Genomic DNA, 15,577 nt, shown 5'->3' on the forward strand with positions numbered 1-15,577 from the left:
CTGGCTAACACGGTGAAACCCCGTCTCTACTAAAAATACAAAAATTAGCTAGGCGTGGTGGTGGACGCCTGTAGTCCCTACTCAGGAGGCTGAGGCAGGAGAATCGCTTGAACCCAGGAGGCGGAGGTTGCAGTGAGCCGAGATCGCGCCACTGCACTCCAGCCTGGGTGACAGAGCGAGACTCCGTCTCAAAAAAAAAAGCAGTGGTTAGAGATGCTGGTGGGGCTGGGGAACAGACAGGAGAGAGACTGTGTGAGGCACAATGACATGAGTTTAGTCTGGCTGGTTCATGCATTCATTCAGCTAATATTTACTGAGCACCTACTGTGTGCCAGGCACAGTTCTCAGCACCAGAGACCGCAATGAGCAAGTTTTGTTACAAAACCGACAAAATCTGTCTCTCGTGAGAGTTCACAATTCTAGCAGGGAGTTGGTCCTGAGGCCACAGAGGTAGGCAGGGGGTCCAGGGGTCAGGTCAGACAAGGCCTTGACAGCTGTGCAAAGGGAAGGGGGGCCCTATAGGTGAAGGGAAGCGGGGCCCCATAGGCAAAGGGAAGGGGGGCCCCATAGGCGAAGGGAAGGGGGGCCCTATAGGCGAAGGGAAGGTGCTGAAGGATTTCAGGCCAGGTGTGACAGGACATTCATCCTGCATCCCTCCTGCTGACATCAGATGACTCTTTCTAAAATACTGCTCACTCTGTGCCCAGCAGGAAGCCACCAAGCCAGCCCAAACAAGGGCCGTGGGGCCCCAGCTGATGACTCACCCATCTCACTGTTGACAGTAACCTCTCAAAGGGCCTGGCACGTTCTCACTTCCAGGCCTTTAACAACAGCAGGTCCTCGGCTTGAAGCACTTTCTCCCGCCTCTTGGCTTCTCCCTGGCTCTCCCAGCTTTCCTGGCAGAAACTCAAGCCCCACCTCCAGACTGTATGAAGCTCAGTAGCTCTTCGGCCAATGGGAACCGACACCAAAGGGCAAGTGCCAGGGCAGTTGCAGCCACTAACTGCAGCCACAGATGGGACTGGATTCGTCACCTTCCAGATCACCTTGCTCCTCCCTCTGCCTCCTCTCTGTTCTAGTACAAGTCACTCCAAAATCATATCCATAGTTCAACTACATAAAGCTAATGTTGGCCAGATGCAGTGGCTCACGCCTGTAATCCCAGCACTTTGGAAGGCCGAGGCGGGCAGATCACCTGAGGTCAGGAGATCAAGACCAGCCTGGCCAACATGGTGAAACCCCGTCTCTACTAAAAATACAAAAAATTAGCCAGGCGTACTGGCGGGTGCCTGTAATCCCAGCTACTAGGGAGGCTGAGGCAGAAGAATCACTTGAACCCGGAAGGCGGAAGCTGCAGTGAGCCGAGATCACGCCACTGCACTCCAGCCTGGGTGACAGAAGGAGACTCAGTCTCAAAAAAATAAGATACATAGTCTGGGCGAGGTGGCTCACGCCTGTAATCCCAGCACTTTGGGAGGCCGAGGCGGGCGGATCACCTGAGGTTGGGAGTTCAAGACCAGCCTGGCCAACATGATGAAACCCCATCTCTACTAAAAATACAAAATTAGCCGGATGTGGTGGCCTGTAATCCCAGCTACTTGGGAGGCTGAGGCAGGAGAATCACTTGAACCCAGGAGGCGGAGGCTGCAATGAGCCGAGATTGCGCCACTGGACTCCAGCCTGGGTGACAGAGGGAGACTCCATCTCAAATAAATAAATTACATAAAATAAAATAAAGCTAATGTTGAGGAGAAGCCGGTACACAACACTGTTTATACAGTGAAACAAATAAACTAAAACAGAAAGAAAACTCCCCTGCACTCTGGATGTGAGCCCCAGCTCTGCCTCTTGCCAACTGTGTGAACTGGGCCATGTCATCTAGTCTCCCTGTGCCTCCGTTTCCTCATCTATAGAATGGGGGTAATTACGGCACCAACTCTAGGGCTGCTAGTTAGCCAGAAGACGGAGATCCCAGACAGGGCGTGAGAGCTGTGGGATGCGCCAGGCCAGCCAGGTGTGGTTCATCAGGGAAGATTAACAGTATGCAGAGGTGAGCAAGATCCCAGCCAGGTGTGAATGTAGGAGGACCAGAGAGGACGGGAGCCAGCGATGACGGGACCCAGGGTCACAACCAAGGCACTAGTCTACCTACTTCCGACTCACCTCCTTCCCAACTGGGACAAGCCCAGGAGCCACCCTGAGCCTCAGTGTCTTCATCTACTAAACGGGGGCGGCCCCATGGCTGGAGGACTTGGGTGGCAGGGCAGCCCCTGGGCTCCTAGCACAGCACCTGGCACATGGGAGGGTCCAGCTCGTGTCCTTCTCTTTGCAGCAGGGACCCAAGATCCAGGAAGGGGAGAAATGCAGGGGCCGGCTGCTGGGGAGCAGAGGCTGAAACTCGAGGAGTCCCTGAACCACACAACCCAGGTCCGGAGCAGTCAGGAGGGAGTGGAGCAGGCACCATCTCAGGAGTTCCTGGCTGCCATGCCGCCTCTTCACGCACCTACCAGCAACCTCCAAACCCAAGCCCCAAGCCTTCCGAAGAGACCAAGAAAGGGAAGAAGAGGCTGCAGTTCCTCCCAGCGTCAACCCTGAGCCTGAGTTCCTCCCAGTGTTATCCCTGAGCCTGAGTTCCTCCCAGTGTTATCCCTGAGCCTGAGTTCTCCCCAGCGTTATCCCTGAGCCTGAGTTCCTCCCAGTGTGATCCCTGAGCCTGAGTTCCTCCCAGCGTCATCCCTGAGCCTGAGTTCCTCCCAGCGTCAACCCTGAGCCTGAGTTCCTCCCAGCGTCAACCCTGAGCCTGAGTTCCTCCCAGCGTCAACCCTGAGCCTGAGTTCCTCCCAGCGTCAACCCTGAGCCTGAGTTCCTCCCAGCGTTATCCCTGAGCCTGAGTTCCTCCCAGCGTTATCCCTGAGCCTGAGTTCCTCCCAGCGTTATCCCTGAGCCTGAGTTCCTCCCAGCGTTATCCCTGAGCCTGAGTTCCTCCCAGCGTTATCCCTGAGCCTGAGTTCCTCCCAGCGTTATCCCTGAGCCTGAGTTCCTCCCAGCGTTATCCCTGAGCCTGAGTTCCTCCCAGCGTTATCCCTGAGCCTGAGTCCTCCCAGCGTTATCCCTGAGCCTGAGTTCTCCCAGCGTTATCCCTGAGCCTGAGTTCTCCCAGCGTTATCCCTGAGCCTGAGTTCTCCCCAGCGTTATCCCTGAGCCTGAGTTCTCCCCAGCGTTATCCCTGAGCCTGAGTTCCTCCCAGCGTTATCCCTGAGCCTGAGTTCCTCCCAGCGTTATCCCTGAGCCTGAGTTCCTCCCAGCGTTATCCCTGAGCCTGAGTTCTTCCCAGCGTTATCCCTGAGCCTGAGTTCTTCCCAGCGTTATCCCTGAGCCTGAGTTCCTCCCAGCGTTATCCCTGAGCCTGAGTTCCTCCCAGCGTTATCCCTGAGCCTGAGTTCCTCCCAGCGTTATCCCTGAGCCTGAGTTCCTCCCAGCGTTATCCCTGAGCCTGAGTTCTCCCCAGCGTCATCCCTGAGCCTGAGTTCCTCCCAGCGTCATCCCTGAGCCTGAGTTCCTCCCAGCGTCAACCCTGAGCCTGAGTTCCTCCCAGCGTTATCCCTGAGCCTGAGTTCCTCCCAGCGTTATCCCTGAGCCTGAGTTCCTCCCAGCGTTATCCCTGAGCCTGAGTTCCTCCCAGCGTTATCCCTGAGCCTGAGTTCCTCCCAGCGTTATCCCTGAGCCTGAGTTCCTCCCAGCGTTATCCCTGAGCCTGAGTTCCTCCCAGCGTTATCCCTGAGCCTGAGTTCCTCCCAGCGTTATCCCTGAGCCTGAGTTCTCCCAGCGTTATCCCTGAGCCTGAGTCCTCCCCAGCGTTATCCCTGAGGCTGAGTTCCTCCCAGCGTTATCCCTGAGCCTGAGTTCCTCCCAGCGTTATCCCTGAGCCTGAGTTCCCCCCAGCGTTATCCCTGAGCCTGAGTTCCCCCCAGCGTTATCCCTGAGCCTGAGTTCCCCCCAGCGTTATCCCTGAGCCTGAGTTCCCCCCAGCGTTATCCCTGAGCCTGAGTTCCCCCCAGCGTTATCCCTGAGCCTGAGTTCCCCCCAGCGTTATCCCTGAGCCTGAGTTCCCCCCAGCGTTATCCCTGAGCCTGAGTTCTTCCCAGGGTTATCCCTGATCCTGAGTTCCTCCCAGCGTTATCCCTGAGCCTGAGTTCCTCCCAGCATTATTGCCTGAGCCTTCCTTTGCTCCTCCCTTCCTCCTGACTGAACATCCCAGAACTACTTGGTTCCATTCCACAAATACCAGTTGAGAACCCCTAGGTGCCGAGAAGCTTCCACTGGGGTCCATACAGATGATCAGGGATTAAGGTCCTGATCTCACAGGGCGGATGCACCCCACAAGTGACCGTGCATACCTCCCAAACTGCAGTAGGATCAGCGGCGGGGTGGGTGTGAAAGCTTCACAAGGGAGGGCATGTGAGCGGGACCTGACAGTGCTGTGCAGGCTCTAGCATCATAGAAACCCGAGTTTCAATAACACGCGGCCCCGCTGGCTGCATGGTCTTGGACAAACAATAATATTAATAGCTATTATTAAGAGATGGAGTCTTGCTCTGTCACCCAGGCGGGGGTACAATGCCTATCTACAGGCGTGATCCTAGCACCTCTCAGCCTCCAACTCCTGGGCTCAAGCGATCCTCCTGCCTCAGTTCCCCTTGTAGATGGGATTATGGGAGTGAACTACCATGCCCAGCTAATCTTAGGCAAATTATGTCACCTCTCCGAGCCTCAGTTTTCGCACCTGTAATGTGGAGATGGTTATAGCACCTACCTCATAGAGTTGTTGGGGCTCTTAAATGAAACCACACACATGAAAGGTTCAGCACAAGCCTCTCTAAGCAGCTGTGATGAGGGGGAGGGGGAAGAAGAGGATGATAGGGACAATGATGATGATTTTTTTTTCCTTTTTTTCTTTTTCTTTTGAGATGGCATCTCACTCTGTCCCCCTGGCTGCTGGAGTGCAATGGCGTGATCTCAGCTCACTGCAACCTCTGCCCCCACTGGGTTCTAGCAATTCTCCTGCCTCAGTCTCCCAAGTAGCTGGGATTATAGGCACCTGCCACCACACCCAGCTAATTTTTTGTGTATGTTTTTAGTAGAGATGGGGTTTCACCATGCTGGCCAGGATGGTCTTGAACTACTGATCTCAGGTGATCCACCCACCTCGGCCTCCCAAAGTGCTGGGATGACAGGCGTGAGCCACCGCGCCCGGCCAATGGTGAGGATTTCAATTCACCTCCACCCTTATCTTTGGGTTCTCCTGCAGGCTGGAGTCTAATCCCCTGTTTCGATTTTGCATTGACAAAGCATTCTGCCAAACACCATCTCACAGAAACCTCACAACAGCTGTGAGGTTTGAGCCCTGTGAGGTCAGGAGGGAGGAAATTCTCAGTGTCTTCATACTACAGATGAGCAAACTGCAGCTCTGGTGGGGAGTCATGAGTGATACCCCTCAGGCCACACAGTGAGACAGTGGTAGAGTGGGGACAAAACCCAGTTCTTCTCTCTGCCTTGTGGTCCCTTTTTACTAAGCTTCCCAAGAGGCAAGCAGACAGAGGAGTCTGTGGCCTGTGGGGAGGCGGGTTTTCTGTAAGACCATGGTCCTGCCTTAGGAACCTACACCCCCACTTGTCAGCTGAGATGAGTCCTGGCCCTTCCTTCTCTAGTGAAACTGGGTAGTCTCAGCTGAATGGAGCCACCCGTGGTCTGTGGGCCTGGCCCTGCCGTGCTGCCCTGCTCAGCCTGGACTTGGGCAGGGTTTATGGGACAGGGCTTCAGGTTTCACCCTAATACCTCTGTGGGATCCATGTCTTGGGGACACAAACGAAGACAAAGGCAGAGAGCAAGGCTGTGGAAGGGCGTGTTGGGGAGAGAGGAGCATGTCCTGCCAATACCGCAGAGACCCGGCTTCACCCGGGGCCACCCCATGTGGCAGAAAGGAGGTTCATTGCAAAAGCAGGTTCGGTCATGGTGCAGCAGATATTGATCTGACTTGGTCTTTGCAGTGGTAATGCTGTTGGCCCCCCAGCCCTCTAAACCTGGTGAGAAAAGTCTTGTGGGCCCTGGTGGCCAAGGGCTGTGCGCTTTGGTGAGCCAGGCCTAATGCTGCAGGCCTCCCCTCATGCTGAAATTCCACAGCATCTTCCTGCAGCTGCTCACAGTGGGATGGGAGCTGAGTCCCCCAGGCAGGGCTCTGAGCCCTGCTGTGGTCTGAGAGCTGCTCACAGTGGGATGGGAGCTGAGTCCCCAAGGCAGGGCTCTGAGCCCTGCTGTGGTCTGAGAGCTGCTCACAGTGGGATGGGAGCTGAGTCCCCCAGGCAGGGCTCTGAGCCCTGCTGTGGTCTGAGAGCTGCTCACAGTGGGATGGGAGCTGAGTCCCCCAGGCAGGGCTCTGAGCCCTGCTGTGGTCTGAGAGCTGCTCACAGTGGGATGGGAGCTGAGTCCCCCAGGCAGGGCTCTGAGCCCTGCTGTGGTCTGAGAGCTGCTCACAGTGGGATGGGAGCTGAGTCCCCCAGGCAGGGCTCTGAGCCTTGCTGTGGTCTGAGAGCTGCTCACAGTGGGATGGGAGCTGAGTCCCCAAGGCAGGGCTCTGAGCCCTGCTGTGGTCTGAGAGCTGCTCACAGTGGGGCCTCCTCCCCACTACCTTTCAGGGGAGTTAGAGCTATCTAGAGACAAGGAGACTGAGGCTCAGCAGTATGAGGACACTTGCCCAATGTCTCACAGCTAAAGAGTAGTAGATTTTCTTTTCTTTTCTTGAGATGGAGTCTCACTTTGTCACCCAGGCTGGAGCGCAGTGGCAAGATCTCAGCTCGCTGCAACTTCCACCTCCCAGGTTCAAGCGATTCTCCCGCCTCAGCCTCCTGAGTAGCTGGGATTACAGGCATGCGCCACCACGCCCGGCTAATTTTTGTATTTTTAGTAGAGACAGGGTTTCACCATGTTGGCCAGGCTAGTCTCAAACTCCTGACCTCAGGTAATCTGGCTGCCTCAGTCTCCCAGAGTGCTGGGATTCCAGGCATGAGCCACCACGCCCAGCCTGAGAGTAATAGATTTTCATCTGCGCAAAGCTTATCTGCTTTCCATCCTGGGTGGCTGAAGGAATAATAGTGTGACACTTCATTTTCTAGGCCAACCTGACTAGGCCACAAGGTGTCCAGATACTTGTCCAAACATTAATCCGGACATATTTGTGAGGCATTTGGGATGAGGCTGATACGTGTATTGGTGGACTGAGTAAAAAGACTCCTCCCCAGTGTAGGTGGGCCTCATCCAATCCACTGAACACCTGAATCAACAAAAAGGCAGAATAAGAGGAAGCTCCTCTCGCCTGACTACCTGAGCGTGAGCTGGGATGTTGGCCTCCTCCAGCCTCCAGACTCGGACTGAAACACTGGCTCTTCCTGAGCCTCGAGTCCACTGGCTTTTGAGCTGGAATTTACATCCCTGACTCTCCTAGCTCTCAGGCCTTTGGACTTGGACTGGAACTCATATTGGCTGTCCTGGGTCTCCAGCTATTGACTGCAGAGATTAGGACCTCTAAGCCTCCATAATCACCTGAATCAATTCCTTCTAATACTTTTCTTCGTATGTAGATATAGATACAGGTAACGCACACACCCTATTGGTTTTGTTTCTCTAGAGAACACTGACTAACGCAAAGACTCAACCTTGGGCTTCCCGTTGGCTGCATATCTGGGCGTGGAAGGCTCAGCGATAAGGCGGTGCCAGAAGCCAGATATCTGAATATCTACAACAATTGTCTGATTTGGTCCAGAAGTCCCCCCTGTTCCCAAGGCCCCAGCAGGAAGCCTGGTAGGGGAGGGGACCTGTTTGGCCAAATAAGCACAGCCAAGCCGCAGAAACCTCGGTCTTTTATTCATAGTATTTTTTAACCAAAACATCCCCAAGTACTCAGGAAGAGGCGTCAGCTCCCTCCAGGCATCCCGTGTAAACAGCAATACCTGCAGAGTCCACTAGGTGGGGCCGGTGACCCAGCGGAAAGGGCAGAAACGCTCCCCGAAGAGGGAAGGCAGGTGCGCGGATGGGACCTTTGCCAGGACGATCCCCAGGCTGGACAAGTGCTCCCTACTCCTGCCTTGCGTGGCTTCTAGTCGATGGTGTAAACATCAACCCTGGGGGCCACAAGCACTTTAGGGGGCAGTCACTCTAGCATCTCTGGATTTCAAGGTCCTCAAGCCAAGTGAGTCCCTCGTGAGCCACCAAGCAAGACGCACAGCCACCAAGTCAAGTTCTGCCCCAAAGCCCCGGAGCGCCAGGCGGGGGCATCTGTGCGTGACGCCCGTGATCTGTCTCCCGAGAGAAGGCACCTGCCAGCACCAAAGGAATCGGAAAATCGACGGACACGGACACCAGTCATGGTGGTCACGCGACAAGGACAGGGCACAGGGACAGGGAGCAAAGAGGGAGGTGGCGCGGGGACAGGCAGCGGCAAAGACCCTGGCCCCACACCGGGATTCCGCAGCATCTTCCTGCAGCTGCTCACAGTGGGGTGAGAGCTGAGTCCCCCCGGGCGGGGCTCTGAGCCCTGCTGTGGTTTGAGAGCTGAAGGCAGAGATGGGAGCGAGAGTCTTCTCCTCCTTGCTCTCCCCTGGTTGGCCCCCGTTCAGGTCCCTGAACACCTGCTCTGCCTCCTTGGGTTACTATTTGTACCCTGAGCCCAATGCCTCCAGGAGAACCAGGGCAAAAAACCTGCCCCCGCAGGTCCGAGACGCTTGTCTCTAACCCGCCTCCCGTCTTAGGGCAGGTCAACAACACACTGACCAACCCCCTCGCCGGCCCCCCTGCCTCCCACCTGCCCCCCGCCAGCCCTTCCCAAAGGTGCACGCCTGGGCTGCCGCTAAACTCGGCCTCGGCCTCTGTTGCCATGGCAACAATGTGGCTTCCCCCAAGTGGGAAGCCCGTTGCCAAGGCCCTTGTTGCCAAAGGCTATAACAGCCACCCCGGTGTGTGCAGAGGGGGTGAGAGCTCTGTGGGGGGTGGAGGGTGGCCAGGGAGGCTGGAAGGAGCAGGGGGTTCTCAAGAATGGGAGGGTTCAGGCGGCCTCAGCTGGGGTGGGGGGGCACTAGCCCCTGGAGGAAGAAGAGGCAGCCCGTGGCATCTCAGCGACTGCTCCTCTGGGGACGTCAGAAGGCAGAACGGAGACCCCCTACAAAACACACCCGGACGAGCAGGACCAAGCAAGGATGGGGCACTCCCAGTGCCCCCTGCAACACACACCCCCCACAGACGACCGGCTTGGATTCTTCTCCCCCGCCAGCTCCAGGCAAACAACCCCAAGAACCTCTGTTTTGCTCGTTCATGTGTCTCCGACGCGCACACACAAGCTGCGCTCAGACAGCGTCAGTCCCTGTCGCCAGGAACACGTTAATGACAAGGACTGCAAACCCTCCACAGTTTCTATCCCTGGCCTGTCTCAGAGCACATACTTAATATTCCTTCTACAACGCTTCTCTCTGGAGCAGAGCTCTTGTCTCTGTCAACAAGGAGAGGTGGACGCCATCAGAGTTTGTTCCCTTCCAAAGTGAACAGAGGAGGGCTGGAGCGGGCAGCTCATGGCACCCACAGGGAGCACCAGGCCCAGACTGGCTTTGCGGGTGCAGCATCTGAACACCTGGAGCCCATGGGCCACGCATGCAGCCACTGCCTGGCCTAGGTGCAGAGGGGAGGAGAGCCTGGTCCTCTCCTGGGTCCTCTCAAGGAGACAGGCTGACAGGGGAAAGCTGAAAGAGGCAGGGAGGGGTCTGGGAGGCCTAGGGAGCAGATGGCTGGTAGAGGGGGAGAGACAGGGGCGGCAGTGTTGGCAAAGCAGGTGGGGAGGGAAGCCTGAGCCTGAGAGGGGTCCAGGGCCAGGACGAGATGACGAGGCACCAAGAACGGCCAGGTCCAAACGTCTCCAGTCCCAATCTCTCGAGACCAACCCAAGCAGGGCCTGGCCCACGACGCCCAGGCCTTCCCATCACCCCTCCCCAAACCCAGAAGGAAAAGCCGGTGTACCTACCCCAGGAGCCAGTCCCTCGGGTGGAGTCGGGGAGACGCCATCCCCCCCACCCTGGCTGCGGGCGCTGAGCTGCGGGGACATGGTGGGCGACTCATCGATGTACGGCATGGTCTCTGAGCCCTCCGGGGGCCCCTTCTGCTCCTCATTCCCCTCTCCGTCGTACTCGTCCGTCCCGTAGCTGAAGTCTGAGACAAGGAACAAGAAAGGCCACTGAGAATCCTCCACCAGAGCTGCCAGGGACTGGTAGCGTAGTGGGCGCCGGCGGCGGCCCCCGGCTGCCATGGCCCCGGCCGCACCATCCACGCCTGGCCCGGGCGGGGGCTGTGCGGGGGCCTGGGCCTGGTGAGGGGCCGGGGAGAGCCAGCAGGCACCGGGCCCTGCACGCTCCGGGGCTGCTGGGAGGCGGGGAGGAGCGGCTCTGCTGTTGCTATCCGACGAAGAGCATGTCAGCCGCGTATTTCAAGCTGCTGTTTTCTTTGCCTTCTGCCTAATTCCAAGTGTAAAAATTAACAGTGGGAGCAAGAGGCAGGACGCTTCCAACTCTCCTCTCTGAGTCACCATTTTGCTTTTTATAGGGAATAAGGAGGTGGGGGGGGCCCGTCGATGTCACTTCCTGTGGCCCTCCTCCTTGGGTACCATTTGTACTGAGCCCACTCCCTCCAGGGGGCCAGGGCAGGTTCTGGAGTGTGGGAGGGGAGCCTTCAGCCCTCAGAACAAGGCCCTGCACAGAGGACAGAGCCCAAGGCAGCAGGGCGTGGGCGAGGAGGCTGTGCCCAGGCCTGGCAGGGACAGGGGCTCACAGCAGACTCCTCGGAGCCGGTGCTTATTTCTATCACCCCAATGTGGGCTTCCTTCAAAGGAGGAGGGAAGGAAAGGCCGCCGGGAAGTTGAGCCGCATTAACCCCCCAGGGCTGCCAGCACCACTTGGGCTCCAGAACCCAGGCACGGAGCCCACCCACCTTGGGAGGGGAGGCTGAGCCAGTGCAGCGAGGGGGGTGTGCAGGTCAGCAGCTCAGGGCTTCACATTTTCCAAAAGGGTTACGAGGGTGGCCTCAGAAAGGCCCCTGCGTCCAGCCCCACCAGCCTGGCTATAGGAGGGACCCTCCCACAAACCGGCCCCTGCCCCTTGGCCTGTTTGCTCCCCAGCTCTGACCCACCACGACCGGGAACGGAGAACGTGGCAGTGTTGCTTCCGAGGGCCGTGGTGGACCTCCTTGGGCTGGGGCCGCCAGCGGGGGGTGGACACCCCTCTCACACTCATCGCAGAGCAGGGGTAAGCTTCAGCACTCGTGCAGGCCAGCGGGAGCTGGCACCGCAGGGCGTCCTGGAGACACGAAGATCACCGTGCCGGCAGCCTTGGGGCCAGCAGGAGCCTCCTACGCACTGGACTGCCCAGTGGCGGCGTCCGCTTGTTAAACCTCCCCGGGTATCTTCCGGGCGGGACTCCCTGGCCAGGCATCTTCAGATCTCGCACAGTGTGATGGGGGAGGCTGGCTGAGCCTGCCCTGCCATCTGCCCAGACATCCTTTCCTCCAGGTCACCCTCCCTATGGTACCTGGCCCCCTGGCACCTTAGTGAATCCTGCCCCTTTGTCCTTGAGCCCCTGGGGCAGGAGGTGAGCATCTGAGTCATCACTGTACGCCAGCACCCACACCCCCACCTGTGGCAGGCTCTCGGGGAAAGTGCGTGGAGCGAATGAATGAGCAGAGGATCGCACCGTCTGTCTCAGGTCTGAGGCTTCAGCCAAGTCCCAGCCAGCCAAGTTCTCCACGGGGGCCCCAGCTCTTCCCTCCTCTGTCACAACACACCAGCCCACAGGCAACCAGCAGCTGGAGAATGGTGTCAACAGGTCACCGGGACGCCTGGCCGTGGCCACACTCTGCCCAATCTGGCCTTTTGGCAGCCGAGCGCTTCCCCTAGGCTCGCTGCACCTGCTTCTGTCGGCTGCCTCTCCTCGTCCCTGAGCCAATGCCCCATTCAGCTGCCAGGGGACATGGACTAGTTTTTTCCCTAGACAGGCTTGTGTATGAAGAACCACAGGACCCAGGGATGCCCCATCACTGAGATTAGTGTACACCACACACCTGGGCAGGACCCAGGGATGCCCCATCACTGAGACGCGTGTACACCACGCACCTGGGCAGGACCTAGGACGCCCTCCCACTGAGATGTGTGTACGCCACGCACCTGGGCAGGACCCAGGGATGCCCCATCACTGAGATGAGTGTACACCACACACCCGGGCAGGACCCAGGGATGCCCCATCACTGAGACGCGTGTACGCCACGCACCTGGGCAGGACCCAGGACGCCCTCCCACTGAGATGTGTGTAGGCCACGCACCTAGGACATAAGGCCCAGTGCCCTGGAGACCATGACACTTGTGTCTGTGGCTGGAGGGATGTGAAATGACTCTGGTCCTTCCAGGGGGAGGAGGAAGAGGCACAGCGGCACCCAGCTGGCCTGAGTCTGGGTCCGTGAAGGGCCTGGCCGTTTGGTGACACCCCCTCACTCTGGAGAAGCACAGGAGGGGATGGAGGGCAGCCTCCCGCCGGCCCCTCCCTCCTCCCTCCTCCTCTCCAGGAGGCTCCAGGCTGCCCTGTTGGTGCCTGGAGTCCAGGGAAAATAAGCAATAGTGGACCCCGGCTTTGCCCACAGTTTAGATTCCAGCCGGCCAAGCAGACTCTCCTGTACACTGACCAATTCCCAGGGGTCGCAGGAATGGACCCCACACACTTGGGAGATCGTCCAAGATCAACGGGCGGGGGAAGGGACGGCAGGGAAGGCGGGGGAAGGTCTCTGCCAGTCTCCCCACGTGCACAGCTCATCCTGATCAGAGCAGAGGACCACGGGCCCTGCCATCCCCTGCTCCTTCCAGCCTGGATGTTCCGCGCGGAGGCAGTTCTTATTTTTCCCAATTTACGTACAATTGCCGAAGGTCACAGGATCTGAACCCAGGTCTCAAATGCCCTCCCTTTCCCTCTGAATCTCACTCCAGAGAAGTCCCCTTCCATATCCCTCCTGGTTAAGGGGGGCTGACCATGGAGCTGAACGCAGGGGGCCTGAGGACAGGGTGCTGGTGGGGGGAGGCCCAGGGGCGGCGAAAGGGCTCGGCCTGCGAACATTTCCAGGGCCTTCCCCTTTCATTTCTGCCCCCACAAAACCATGAGAGCCCAGGAGACTCCAACCAGGAAAAGGGGTACAGAAAAGACGGGGAAAGCAATCCTCGGAGAAGGCAGGAACCCTGGGGGAGGAAGATGAGGACCTGCCGAGCACAGGCTTCAGTCTCCGACGGCCACAGGTGGGTATGCTGAGCAGACAGCGGCTTGGGCACCACATCTCAAAAAAGAAGAAAAGGCAGACAAGGCAAAGGCTGCTGGCAGCCAATATCCATTTCCCCGCCGACTAACAGAAATCCTACTGTCTTCGGAGCGGCAGTGCACCCAGCAGCTAGTCCAAAGACACCTTTCCTGATGGTGTGAGCCGTATGAGTACGTTCTGGACAACAAGATGTTACACAGGTACGTGTGGAACTTGCAGGAAGCTGCTGGAAGAGACTGATTTAGCCGAAAGGTACACTATCCCCACTGCCCTTGTTCCTCCTTCTGTTGCTGGTTTGGAGAGTTGATGGGATGGCTGGAGCCCCAGCAGCCATCCTGAACCATGAGGTGAGCTGAGGACAGAAGCCACCACTCAAGACGGCTGAGCGGAAAGCTGGGAGTCCAGGTCACTGAGGGCACAGTGGAGCCCACCCCAGGAAGGTCTACCTCGGGACATTTTCACAAGCTGGGAGTCCAGGTCACTGAAGGCACAGTGGAGCCCACCCCAGGAAGGTCTACCTCGGGACGTTTTCACACGCTGGGAGTCCAGGTCACTGAGGGCACAGTGGAGCCCACCCCAGGAAGGTCTACCTAGGGACGTTTTCACAAGCTGGGAGTCCAGGTCACTGAGGGCACAGTGGAGCCCACCCCAGGAAGGTCTACCTAGGGACGTTTTCACAAGCTGGGAGTCCAGGTCACTGAGGGCACAGTGGAGCCCACCCCAGGAAGGTCTACCTCGGGATGTTTTTACATAAAAGAAAGAAAAAGTGCCAAATGCGATTTGAGCCTCTGTTACTTGGTTTTTCTATTATCTGCAGTCAAACCTAAGGTAACTGACCCAGGTGATCTTCCCTGACGTCCCCGCTTCGGTGCTTTTCCTCTGACTGTCACCGTCCTTCTCAGGCTCCTTGGTGAAATCTTCTTTCTCTACCCATCCCTTAAAAATTGCTGTTCCCATGGAGGGGAACGTCACACACTGGGGCCTGTTGGAGGGTGGAGGGAGCATTAGGACAAATACCTAATGCACGCGGGGCTTAAAACCTAGATGACAGGGCCAGGCACAGGGGCTGACGCCTGTAATCCCAGCACTTTGGGAGGCCGAGGCGGGCGGATCATCTGAGGTCAGGAGATCAAGACCATACTGGCCAATATGGTGAAGCCCCATCTCTACTAAAAATACAAAAAAATTAGCCAGGCGTGGTGGTTGGCACCTGTTGTCCCAGCTACTTGGGAGGCTGAGGCAGGAGAATGGTGTGGACCCAGGAGGCGGGGCTTGCAGTGAGCTGAGATCCCGACACTGCACTCCAGCCTGGGCGACAGATCAAGACTCCGTCTCAAAAAAACAAAAACAAAAACAAGAACAAAAAAAGATTCATGCACTTCAGCAAATGCTGGGCTCCAGTGAGTGACATGCTGGAGTGAAGTGTACAACTCTCTGCAACTTACTCCAAAATACATAAAAAATAAGATGGGCTGAACGCGGTGGCTCACACCTGTAATCCCAGCACTTTGGGAGGCCGAGGCAGGTGGATCACGAGGTTAGGAGTTCAAGAACAGCCTGGCCAACATGGTGAAACCCCCTCTCTACTAAAAATACAAAAATTAGCGGGGTGTGATGGCGGGTGCCTGTAGTCCCAGCAACTTGGGAGGCTGAGGCAGGAGAAGTGTTTGAACCCGGGAGGTGGGGGTTGCGATGAGCTGAGATTGCGCCATTGCACTCCAGCCTGGGTGACAGAGTGAGACTCTGTCTCGAAACAACCAACCAACCAACAACAAAAAAACCAAGATGGAATGATGATGTTCAGAGGGATGGAAAGATGGACAGCTGTGTGATAAAGCAAGCGCATAAAAATCATCACTGGGAACATTAGACAGCAGGTGAATGGGTGTTCACTGTGAATTCTTTCAACTTTTCTGTGTGCTTACAATTGTTCATGATAAAACGGTGGTGGTGGCAGGGACTGGTACTCGCCAGCTTCCATCAACCCCGCATCACCTTCCTCTCCCGAATTGTGTTCCTGCTCCCGGGAGAAGTCTGGGCTGCAGACTCCTGGGCATCTCCACATTTAGGAGCCTCAAACTCAGCCTTTTCCCAAAGTTAATACAGCCTTTTCCCAAAGACCACACACTTAGGGAACCTGGGAGCCATTCTAGATGCCTCCGCATTCCCGCCCCTCATCTCCTGCACTGTGAGGCAT

General features: G+C 57.3%; 1 protein-coding gene across 8 annotated transcripts in view; it reads right to left on the minus strand.

Moving 5' to 3' along the window:
• The window catches only part of ABR (ABR activator of RhoGEF and GTPase), a 203,030-nt gene that overhangs the window by 129,738 nt on the left and 57,715 nt on the right, over positions 1-15,577 (minus strand). For 6 of the 8 annotated variants that reach the window (XM_024350157.3, XM_063799498.1, XM_063799497.1 and 3 more), the window contains exon 2: positions 10,061-10,245. The exons of 1 other annotated variant lie outside the window; for it this stretch is intronic. In XM_024350157.3, coding sequence (XP_024205925.1) covers positions 10,061-10,168 — 108 coding nt within the window. In that variant the 5' untranslated portion in view covers positions 10,169-10,245. Of the gene's footprint in view, positions 1-10,060; positions 10,246-11,217; positions 11,625-15,577 lie in introns of those variants that run through there. One more of the 8 variants, XM_063799499.1, reaches the window with a different exon arrangement.

Source organism: Pan troglodytes, chromosome 19 (genome assembly GCF_028858775.2).
Source record: "Pan troglodytes isolate AG18354 chromosome 19, NHGRI_mPanTro3-v2.0_pri, whole genome shotgun sequence".
Lineage (NCBI taxonomy): Eukaryota > Metazoa > Chordata > Mammalia > Primates > Hominidae > Pan > Pan troglodytes.